Here is a 12,451-nt window from a genome sequence, read left to right as displayed (position 1 = left end):
AGGATTTGTTAAAACATGGAATGCTTTGCCACAGAGAGTAGCTGAGGCAGAGACCACTGCATTTTTTAAGGAATGCAGAGATATGAAACAAAGAAAAACGTTCAACTACGAGGGGAGAGCAGGACAGTAGTATTAGTTTTATTTTAGAATAGCTCTAGCAAAGAGCCAGCACAGACATGATTGGCTGAATGGCCTCCTTCTATGGTGTCAACTTCCCCTTCTTCAGATGTGAAGGATATAGTACAGTAACTGGAAGTAAGAATTTTACAGGCCTTTTTAGTTGACAGAAACTTAGTGTTGGCAACATAGCTACAGGTTCCTAACACCCAGCTTCTTTAGCTCTGATCAATACTGAATGTAGAGTATTTGTAAAAAATGGAGCTTCCTGTCCTTTACCTACTTGAAGCCAATTTTCTTTCATAAGTCTTAATGAATGGATTGCTTACTTATTGATACCAGCAGCAATATGAACTATTGTAACCCAACACTGAAAAATAATTAAGTGGCTCTAAAGTACAAATATAATTTTAGCTTAAAACATGAGGCAAAATGTATTTATATATCAATTTTTACCTTCGAGAGTACAAAGCGATCATTGCTGGGGTTCTTCGGGTCTTGTGGTTTGTACTTCATAACGTGGAAGAACAGCACAGACATGATCTCGGCTGCACTGCAGCATGATGTAGGGTGTCTGTAAATCAAACAGACAAACTGCATGCTGACACTTCACACAGTTCATGCTCCAGTATTGATAGTCAGTTCAACTTTGCAGTATTTCCTTTCAGAGTAAGCAATTACTTTGGATATGTCTAATCTCAATTGATTATTCCTGCAAAATGTTATTGCAATAATTTGAATTAAATAATGTGGTCAGTTCTGAGATCTGTATTACTGGAATAAAGTAGAACCTGAAACTAAAATTATGTTTTAAAACTGTGTTGTATCAATTTTTGTGAATAATTTTTGGCAACAATGGATAATCTGGGAATATATAGAATGATAATGAGCTCAATATCCTGCTTCGTTATTAAATAATTATGAACTGAAAGCACACTTCCCTGAATAGCATACTTTAATATATAGGCCATTGCTTCAAACCACAATCCTAACTGATTTATTTTGTATTTTTCATACTTCATTAAAATCACTTCTTAATTTTTACGTTCTCCTTCAATGTTATCAACTCCAACAAATAAGAATATTTAATTTTAATAAATTTGTAGACTATGTTTCTCACTTATTTATGAAAAATAATTCAGAAGCCTTTTCCTACAGTAGGAAATAAATTTAAGAAAATCTCATTTTTCTGTCTTAAGCACAACGTTAAATAAAAACTAAGGCAAATTGAACAAAGGTGCATAGTGAAGTTTTAGCTAAACAAACTAAAATAAAGCTTTACCTTCAATAAACAAAATAATTTGAATTAATTTATGACATAAGTTACAGCGTTCCTATAGGTTCATTACCTCACCATCTCTACCGAGAATTCAACATGCTCTGAAAACCTACTTCAGCTTGGTCAGAATGAGGGTTAATATTTACTCAGTCAGATTTTCACTTGCTGGACTCTAAAAAGGAAATGCTGGCTAACCATAAAATCATTATCCTCAACTAATGAACAATATTTTAGTTTGTTAAATAGACAGAAGCATTTCTTTGCTTACATAACAGAAACTTGTATATCACTTCACCAGATTAATAAGTTGGAACAGCACTGCATACTATAGTTGTTTTTAGTAAATATTTTCCATGCAGGTTAGAGGACAATCCATTTTTGTTCACATACTGTACTTTAGTTCCATTAGATGAAATCCCAAATGGAACTGGAATACTTAGACATACCATGTGTTAAATATTAATGTTTTACATGCTCCAATCTTGAGCAATCCGTTCATGCTATACTTAACCATGTTTCCATCAAATCCTCTGTCTTGCTAAAGTGGCCTAAACCTGTAACAGTACGTAGGTAATAAGAACAAAGTGAAATACTGCATTAAATATGAAAGTGTAGATGACTAATCATTTCTCGGACATTCCCCTTTTGGGATTACAAGAGTAAGATCAGGTCCGCATTGATTCTGCAGCATTATCTTAATTTTCCATGGTAAGATAGTGCTCAGTTTGGTCAAATTAACACATTTCCTACTTTATGAGCAGAAAACACAAGCTCTTTGGGCAATTACTTTATTTCACAATATATATATACCCATCAACCTTCAATCTATTTGTTTCTTCTTTTCTATCCTCTTTAAGGAGTTACGTACATCACACCTTAAATCATGATTCTGTGTCTTCTCAGTATTGGGGGAGGCAACATACAAAAATTAAACTGCGTTTCCCCCAATGGCTCAAAGAGTAAAGACAATATAAAAACAATACAGAAGAGACTGTCCCAGGTTTGATGTTTGGTCTGTGCCGAGTTAGCTGATCGTAACTGGGGCAACAGTTGGGACTCTACAACTGGCTTTTTTTTAAAATTCATTAAGGGATGTGGGCACCACTGGCAAGGCCAGAATTTATTGCCCATCCCTAATTGCCCTCGAGAAGGTGGTAAGCCACCTTCTTGAACCACTGCAGTCTGTGTGTTGAAGGTGCTCCAACAGTGTTGTTAGGTAGGGAGTTCCAGGATTTTGACCCAGCGATGATGACGGATCGGTGATATATTTCCAAGTCAGGATGGTGTGTGACTTGGAGGGGAACTTGGAGTTGATGGTGTTCCCGTGTGCCTGCTGCCCTCGTCCTTCTATGCGGTAGAGGTTGCGGGTTTGGGAGATGCTGCCAAAGAAGCTTTGGCGAGTTTCTGCAGTGCATATTGTAGATGGTACACACTGCAGACACGGTGCCCCAGTGGTGGAGGGAGTAAATGTTTAAGGTGGTGGATGGGGTGCCAATCAACATTCCCACTAAATTTTTCTTTTGTGCGTAGTACCTTTAGCGGCGGCTCGGTATCTTAAAGGGAACAGCCTGTGAGCGGACTGCGCTGTACCTTCCTGATTGCTGCGCAGCTTAGAGGAAACAGTGGTGCCAATCAAGCGGGCTGCTTTGTCCTGGATGGTGTCGAGCTTCTTGAGTGTTGTTGGAGCTGCACTCATCCATGCAAATGGAGAGTATTCCATCACACTCCCGACTTGTGCTTTGTAGATGGTGGAAAGGCTTTGGGAAGTCAGGAGGCGAGTCACTGATTGTAGAATACCCAGCCTCTGACCTGCTCTTGTCGCCACAGTATTTATGTGGCTGGTCCAGTTAAGTTTCTGGTCAATGGTGACCCCCAGGGTGTTGATGGTAGGGGAATCTACGATGGTAATGCCGTTGAATGTCATGGGGAGGTGGTTAGACTCGCTCTTGTTGGACAAGGGGAACCCTATCGTGGTTCCGGGAGGGAGGGGCAGGGGTGAGGGCAGAAGTGCGGGAGATAGAACGGACACGGTCGAGAGCCGTGTCAACCACGGTAGAGGGGAATCCTCGGTTGAGGAAAAAGGAAGACACGATAGGGTTCCCCTTGTCCTCACCTTTCACCCCACCAGCCTCCACATTCAACGGACCATCCTCCGCCATTTCCGCCACCTCCAACGTGATCCCACCACCAAACGCATCTTCCCCTCCCCTTTCAGTATTCCGTAGGGACCGCTCCCTCCGAGACACCCTAGTCCACTCCTCTATCACCCCCAGCAACCCTTCCCCTTTGCCCGGCACCTTCCCGTGCAAGTGCAGGAGTTGCAACACTTGCCCTTATACCTCCCCCCTTCCCACTGTCCAGGGCCCCAAACACCCCTTCCAGGTGAAACAGCGATTTACTTGTACTTCTTGCAATCTAGTATACTGTATTCGCTGCTCACGATGTGGTCTCCTCTACATTGGGGAGACCAAACGCAGCTTGGGTGACCGCTTTGCGGAACACCTCCGTTCAGTCCGTAAGGGTGACCCCGAGCTTCCGGTCGCCTGTCATTTCAATTCACCGCTCCATTCCCACTCAGACCTCACCGTCTGCGGCCTCTTGCATTGTTCCACGGAAGCTCAGCCTAAGCTCGAGGAACAGCACCTCATCTTCCGATTAGGCACTTTACAGCCTTCTGGACTCAATATTGAGTTCAACAATTTCAGATCATAACCTAGGCCCCTATTATATTTTTATATATTTTTTATCCACACTTTTGGTTTGTGCCTTTTCCTTTTTTTTTTCTCTCCCACATGGCAGCTATCTTGCATTCTGCCAGCTCATTTCACACTTCTAGAGCCATCCTTTGTCTCTTTACCTGTCCTATTACCATCTTGTCTCGCCTTGAATATCTCTTAATGTCTCTTCACCTCTCAGACCTTCCCTTTCGTTCTTTCATCCCCTCCCCCATTTCCCAGTCCCCAAACCCGCTTTTCAATCTGTCTCATTTCCTGCTTTTTTCCCCTCAGTACTGAAGAAGGGTTTCGACCTGAAATGTTAACTCTGTTTCTCTCTCCACGTGTGTTGCCTGGCCTGCTGAGTTTTTCCAGCGTTTTCTGTTGTTATTTCGGATTTCCAGCATCCGCAGTATTTTGCTAACTCTTCCATTGTAAGCGTACATTTTTTTGAATTTCATACTGACAGAATTCCACTTTTTTGGCTCCAAAAGATTCAAACTTATGGCAAAAAACACATTTTGGAATCATGCAGTTTAGTTCAGTGTAGGTTGGTTGAATAATTATAATTATTACAAAAAGTAGGAAAAGGAACTGATTTTACATTGTTGTGTAATTGGGAATTAATCCACTAAATTTACAGAACACCATTGTGCAATGCTCCACTGTTACAATTGGTACTTTCACTTCTGCTTCACATAAAAGAGTCTTGCTCCCCTTTTTATTTGGAGTCAGTCTAAAAAGACAAAATGAGAATTGTTCAAAGCTCAGTACATTCTTGGAAAGTCTTTTTTATACCTTCACCAGTTTTCTCACCTTCTCTCCTCTACTGAAGGCATTCACTTCTTGCCAGGGTGTAGTCCATAGGGAACTTTGCCCAAATAGCCTTTGTTCATGCATGATCCTTGACAGTGTGTGCTGGCAGGCTAGTTAACTAAAAATTACAGCTGAGACCTTCTAACAGTGGTACACCTGACAAACATTCCCCTGGGTAATCCATAGGCACTGGGACAAACTGTAGTGACCCGACTATAATCAACTAAAAACAGACTGGCGGATCAAAGCGAGGATCTACCTTATCTGTATAAAAAATATCAGAGTTTACTGAATTATTCACTGAGCCACTGGGAGGGAGTCACATATTGTATGATTGAAAGGAAGCTCCATGTTTCATATAACTGAAATCACAAAACATTCTTGCAATATAGAGATCCTGTCACATTTCAATGAAAGGAAAAACTGATCTTAACATGAGTTTTAATGAAGATGATTGAGTTATACACAGGTCAGATTGGACAAGAATGGATGCAGGTTAAGCAACCAAGTTTCATAGCCAGGAATCACAGGGAACCAAACTCTGGATCTCGTATATCCTATGCTCTGTAAAACTGTGTTGCTGTCATCTTTTAAATCAAACTTTTAAGTTCCACTGTAGGATCAATTGAGAAAAAAAATCTCTTTGCCATCTAGACTTAAATCTTTGAATATTTAAAAAAGTTCACATTTATTGTCTTGTTAAAAAAGCACCCATTAAAACTATTTTGTTTCGATCTTGCACTGCTTGGCTCTTCTTGCTCCTTTGGGGGGTCTCCCAAAGATCATTTCTTTAATAACAACTTTTAAAGCCTTATAGTGTTTACAGATAACAATATTTACACAGGTGCAGATTAACCATCACGGCGCGATCTGGATCTACAACTCGACTGATCCCCAGCGTCCTTGGAGTTCGAGACTGAGGAAGGGGCGCGAAAGAGTAAGATGAATAAAAGGAGGATTAAAAGTAGCCGAGATCAGCGAGCGCCCGACTCCCCGGCCCGCCATCAGCTCCACACCAAACAGGCCGCGCCTCCCCGGGCCTGAGTTACACGGCAAGAAACGGCAGAATAGGGGGCTTCCTGAGACAACACCAATGATTACTTCATTATAAATTATTACTGTTAAAAATCTTGACGTTTTCTGTCAAGATTGCTTTCCCTTCAATCGCAACTTCTTCTGTTTTCAGACACCGCCTCCTCCCCCTTTCAGTTTGGCGGTTTATTTTTCTTTAGCCGAGGTTTCACACGTGGCGACTATTTACATTTAAACTGTAGCTGAGCCTCCCGCCCCCAATCCTCCAGCTCCTGTTGGCCCGCGGGAGGGAAAAACATCGATCCGACACCATCAGGACATTTAGTCCCCCTTTCGGTGGACACCTACCCCGATCCGGCTTCGGTGGTGGCGGTGATGGAGTGAATCCTCAGTGTGTTGGCCATGTCCTTCAGGGCCTGCAGGGTACTGGCGTCGGGTCTGTGGTAACAAGCCATGGCGAAAGCTGCGGAGATGGCAGGCTGCAGAGAGAGTGCTGTACCTGAAGAAGTCCGGGACACAGAGACAAAAAGAGACTTCCGCTAATCCCTGATGTGTACAGACTCTGCAATAAGCCCAACCCACTCACCCTCCCATCCCGACACTGACAGAGAGGAGGAGCCATTATCAGCCAACCCTCCTCCCATTGGCTTCCACCAACAGACTGACAGAACCGGAGCAAAGTGCCATGTCATTCAAGACATGACAACACACATGTGGTTACAAACTCTTCTTCTTAGGCAGTCCCTCGGAATCGAGGATGACTTGCTTCCACATTAAAAATGAGTTCTCAGGTGACTGATGAGTCCAATGCGGGACCTACAGTCTCTGTCACAGGTGGGGCAGACGGTGGGTGGGGTGCTTGGGTTCACGTGCGCTCCTTCCGCTTGGCTTCCGCTTGCTCCCGGCGAAGAGACTTGAGGTGTTTGGCGCCTTCCTCCACTTTGTGCGGTCTTGGGCCAGATTTCCCAGGTGTCGGTGGGGATGTTGCACTTTTTCAAGGAGGCTTTGAGGGTGTCCTTGAAGCATTTCCTATGCCCACCTGGGGCTCTCTTGCCATGTCGGAGCTCCGAGTAGAGCGCTTGTTTTGGGAGTCTCGTATTGAGCATGCGGACGATGTAACTCGTCCATCGGAGCTGATCGAGCGTGGTCAAAGCTTCGATGCTGGGGATGTTGGCCTGAGCGAGAACACTGACGTTGGTGCGCCTATCCTGCCAATGGATTTGCAGGATCTTGTGGAGACAGCATTGGTGGTACTTCTCAAACTACAGCAGCACACATATCTGTGCATTAAATTTGCAGCATTCTTTTTATCTTTCATAACGCTGGAACATCTATTCTGCAGCCATAATGGTGTAACAACACCACCTTGTATTTATATAGCGCCTTTAACGTAGTAAAACATCCCAAGGCACTTCACAGGAGTATTATAAAAAATTTGACATCGAGCCGCATAAGGAGAAATTAAGGCAGATTGTTCAAAAAGATAGGTTTTAAGGAGTGTCTTAAAGGAGGAAAGAGAGGTAGAGAGGCAGAGAGATTTAGGGAGGGAATTACAGAGCTTAGGGCCTAGGCAACAGAAGGCACGGCCACCAATGGTTGAGCGATTATAATCAGGGATGCTCAAAAGAGCAGAATTAGAGGAGCGCTGATATCTCAGGGGAGTGGGCAGGGTTTGTGGGGCTGGAGGAAATTACAGAGATAGGGAGCGAGGCCAAAGCAAGGATGAGAATTTTGAAATTGAGGCTTAACCGGGAGCCAATGTAGGTCAGCGAGCACAGGGGTGATAAGATCATTAGGAGGCAGACAGGCATCTAAGGATTATTATGCACAACTAAAGGGGAAGCAAGTCTTGGGCAGCACGGTGGCATAGTGGTTAGCACTGTTGCCTCACAACGCCAGGGACCCGGGTTCGAATCCGGCCTCAGGTGACTGTCTGTGTGGAGTTTGCACATTCTCCCCGTGTTTGCGTGGGTTTTCTCCGGGTGCTCCGGTTTCCTCCCACAGTCCAAAGATGTGCGGGTTAGGTTGATTGGCTATGATAAAAATTGACCCTTAGTGTTAGGGGGATTAAATACGTGGGGTTACGGGGATAGGGTGGGATATGTGTTGGTGTAGGGGTTACGGGGATCAGGTGGGATATGTGTCGGTGCAGGCTCGATGGGCCGAAATGGCCTCTATCTGTACTGTGAGGATTCTGTGATTCTGTGATTCTGTGAGAAGTATATATGTACAATTGAAGGGGAGGAAAGTCTTGGGGAAGTACTTTTTGTTGAAAGTACTCTAGTATTTTCTTGTGTGAAAAAGTTGTGTCACTATTAGATTTTTTTAACACTTACTGACAATGGAGACATTCAAGTAGGGAATCCTACTCTGATAGGCTGCTTGGGTCACCTGTCCTAATGTCTCCTTTGGTTCAATGTCAATTTTTGTCTGATCACATTCCTGTGAAGTGCCTTGAGACATTTGACTATGTTAAAGGCACTATATAAATTCAAGTCGTTGTTGTTCTTGTTGGTAGTATTTACAGGAAGCAACCCAGACCAGCTCCAATACAAACAGTGAGAATTGCAACCAGTGGCGGATTGGTCACCTCTCAGGAGAGATGAAGCTATAAATCTATCTGGAAAACTGTGAATGGAGTATTCCTCTAAGGAGAAGCTGGCAATCAAACCTAGGACTCAAGGCACTGTGAGCCGAAAGGACCACAGCCAAGTGTCCAGGAGTTTTCAACCAGTGGGGCTACCAGAGGTCCTTGGATTATGCAAGTCATTAATTGCATGACTTGTACAGTTTCAAGTGCAATGAGGATTAAGCAATGTCGTACTCTATTTTTTACATGTGCATTCTAAGAAATGATGACAACAGTTTCGATTTTACTATTTTTTTCATAGAATATGCAAAGCAAAAGACAAGGCTGAAACGTTTGCAACCATCTTCAGCCAGAAGTGCCAAGTCGATGATCCATATCAGCCTCCTCCTGAAGTCCCCACCATCAGAGAAACCAGTCTTCAGCCAATTTGATTCACTTGATACCAAGAAACAGCTGAGCGCACTGGATACAGCAAAGGCTCTGGGCCTAGACAACATTCCAGCTGTTGTGCTAAAGACTTGTGCTCCAGAACTAGCCGCACCTCTATCCAAGCAGTTCCAGTACAGCTACAAAACTGGCATCTACCCAACAATGTGGAAAACTGCCCAGGTATGTCCTGTCCACAAAAAGCAGGACAAATCCAATCCGGCCAATTACCGCCCCATCAGTCTACTCTCAATCATCAGCAAAGTGATGGAAGATGTCATCGACTGTGCTATCAAGCGGTACTTACTTACCAACAACCTTCTCACCGATGTCAGTTTGGGTTCCGCCAGGACCACTCGGCTTCAGACCTCATTACAGTCTTGGTCTAAACAGCGACAAAAGAGCTGAATTCCAGAGGTGAGGTGAGAGTGACTGCCCTTGACACCAAGGCAACATTTGACCAAGAGTGGAACCAAGGAACCCTGGCAAAATTGAAGGCAATGGGAATTGGGGGGAAAACTCTGCACTGGCTGGAGTCATACCTAGCACAAAGGAAGATGGTTGTGATTGTTGGAGGTCAATCATCTCAGCCCCAGGACATTGCTGCAGGAGTTCTTCAGAACAGTGTCCTCAGCCCAACCATCTTCAGCTACTTCATCAATGACCTTCCCTCCATCATAAGGTCAGAAGTGGGGATGTTCGCTGATGATTGCATGGTGTTCAGTTCCATTCGCAACTCCTCAGATAATAAAGCAGTCTATGCCGCATGCAGTAAGACCTGAACGACATCCAGGCTTGGGCTGATAAGTGGCAAGTAACATTCGTGCCACATAAGTGCCAGGCAATGACTATCTCCAGCAAGCGAGTGTATAACCCTTGACATTCAACAACAATACAACAAAAATGGTGGAAGTTGTTCATAGGCCCCCAAACAGTAATTGTAATGTAGGGCAGAGTAAAAATCAGTAAATTAGAGGCGCATATAACAAGGGTAATACAATAATCATGGGGGACTTTAATCTACATAGAGACTGGGCAAACCAAATTTGCAGTAATAGTGTGGAGGATGAATTCATGGAATGTATGCAAGATAGTTTTCTAGATCAGTATTTTAGATCTAGTATTGTGCAACGAGAACGGTTAATTAATAACCTTGTAGTAAAGGGGCCTTTAGGGAAGAGTGACCATAATATGACAGAATTTTATAGTAAGTTTGAAAGTGACTTTGTTAAATCTGAAACTAGGGTCTTAAATCTAAACACAGCAAACTATGTAGGTATGAAGGGCAAGTTGGCTAAGGTAGATTGGGAAACTACATTAAAAGGTATGACAGTGGACGAGCAATGGCTAGCATTTAAAGAATAAATACATAATTACAACAAATATACATTTCTTTCAGGCACAAAAACCCCACAGGAAAAGTGGTCCAACCGTGGCTAACAAGAGAAGTTAAAGATAGTATTAGATCAAAGGAAGAGGCTTATAATGCTGCCAAAAAGATTAGTAAGCCTGAGATTGGGAGGATTTTAGAATTCAGCAAAGGGGGACCAAGAAATTGATAAAGAAAGGGAAAATAGAATATGTGAGTAAACTAACGAGAGACATAAAAGCAGACTGTAAAAGCTTCTATAGGTATGTAAAAAGGAAAGATTAGCAAAAGTAAATGTGGGTCCCTTACAGGCTGAGACAGGAGAAATTATAATGGGGAATAAGGAAATGGTAGAGAAATTAAACAAATACTTTGGCTGGAATTTTGCCAGTCCTCAGAGTGCGGGATTAAAGGTGGGACCGCTGTCAAAATCACAAAGATTGCCAGTGGGTAGGAAACCCGCTGTCAACCCACCTCCAATCAATCTTCCCAAGTGTCGGGTCCCCTATTTGCGCATGGACTCGAAACCTAGTGGCGGGAAGAGGATTATAGCCACTTACCTGGCTGTTAACAGGTACTTGATACTTGTTAACAGGCTCTTTTTCAATTTTGCCACTTCTGCCTCGGGTTGCCAGACATCCGGACACCCCACGCCAGGTAAGTGTGGCGTGTTGTGAGTCTGCTGTAATGTTTCTGCATTGATGCCAGCTGTAGCAGTGGTGTGAAGGATCCAATGGTGCACTGGTGAGTTTCAGAAGTAAGAAAATGTTGGGAAAATCATTTTTAATGCATTTGCACTTTTCTGTAGGTAACAAGTTTTGAATTGGCTGTCTAGTCCCACCTCATAGGGAGAACCTCTCTCACCAGTGACAGATCGCTTCGATAACATCACCTGCAGTTGCCATCTGTTCTAGCATACAGAGGGAGTAATTGGAGAGCCTTGGTGCAAGAGCTCATCTTTGTACAGTGATTGTCAGTGTTTGCAGCACCTCAATGCTGTCAAACACTGAGAAATGAGCTGTCAAAGAAAAATTGTGCGTGGTCCCTTTAAGAAAACTGGCAGCTGACGCATCATAAAATGACGTCATCTGACCGGCTTCCTCTTAATTGGCCGGCAAGCCCACAGGGCAGGCTTAACAAGGCCAATCGACGTAAAATCACATCCGTGGGCTGGACTGGAAGCCGGAAACCAGCTGACCTGCTCCAAAGCCGCTTCTATTTGCAAAATTGCGGCCTTTGTGTCTGTCTTCACGGAAGAAGAGGCAAAAAACTTCCCGAAAATAGTGGACATCCAAGGGTCTAACGAGAATGAGGAAGTGAAAGATATTAGTATCAGTAAAAAAGTACTACTGGAGAAATTAATGGGACTGAAAGCCAATAAATCCCCTGGACCTGATGGCCTACATCCGAGGGTTTTGAAAGAGTTGGCTATAGAGATAGTGGATGCATTGGTTGTCATTTTCCAAAATTCCATAGATTCTAGAATGGTTCCCGCAGATTGGAAGGTAGCAAATGTAACCCCACTATTTAAAAAAGGAGGAAGAGAGAAAACGGGGAACTACAGAACAGTTAGCCTGATATCAGTAGTAGGAAAAATGGTAGAATATATTATTAAGGACGTGGTAACAGGGCATTTAGAAAATAATAATAGGATTGGGCAGAGTCAACATGGATTTATGAAAGGGAAATCGTGTTTGACAAATCTATTAGAGTTTTTTGACTTTGTAACGAGCAGAATAGATGAGGGGGAACCAGTGGATGTGGTGTATTTAGATTTTCAGAAGGCATTCGATAAGGTGCCACACAAGCGGTTATTAAACAATATTAGAGCTCATGGGATTGGGGGTAATATATTAGCATGGATTGAGGATTAGTTAAGAGACAGAAAACAGAGAGTAGGCATAAACAGTTTCAGGTTGGCAGGCTATAACTAGTGGGGTACCGCAAGGATCAGTGCTTGGGCCTCAGCTATTCACAATCTACATCAATGGTAGATTGGATGAGGGGACTGATGCGCTATCAATTACTCATAAAAGACGGAGAGTTAGGAGAGTAACTAAAAGGCTTTTATTAACAAAGAACAGAGCATGCCTCTCGTGGTTGACTGG

General features: G+C 43.3%; 1 protein-coding gene across 1 annotated transcript in view; it reads right to left on the bottom strand.

Moving 5' to 3' along the window:
- Nucleotides 1-6,533, bottom strand: part of LOC147111111 (transketolase-like) — a 70,613-nt gene extending 64,080 nt beyond the window's left edge. Inside the window, exons 1-2 of the mRNA XM_086001669.1 lie at nucleotides 6,307-6,533; nucleotides 574-691 (exon numbers count right to left, since the gene is read on the bottom strand). Coding sequence (XP_085857795.1) covers nucleotides 574-691; nucleotides 6,307-6,413 — 225 coding nt within the window. The 5' untranslated portion in view covers nucleotides 6,414-6,533. The remainder of the gene's footprint in view (nucleotides 1-573; nucleotides 692-6,306) is intronic.
- Nucleotides 6,534-12,451: the final 5,918 nt, after the last annotated feature.

This window comes from Somniosus microcephalus, chromosome 11, assembly GCF_052327205.1.
Source record: "Somniosus microcephalus isolate GS21.2 chromosome 11, FLI_Smic_1.0, whole genome shotgun sequence".
NCBI classification, from domain to species: domain Eukaryota; kingdom Metazoa; phylum Chordata; class Chondrichthyes; order Squaliformes; family Somniosidae; genus Somniosus; species Somniosus microcephalus.
This window is presented reverse-complemented; position numbering and strand designations above follow the sequence as displayed.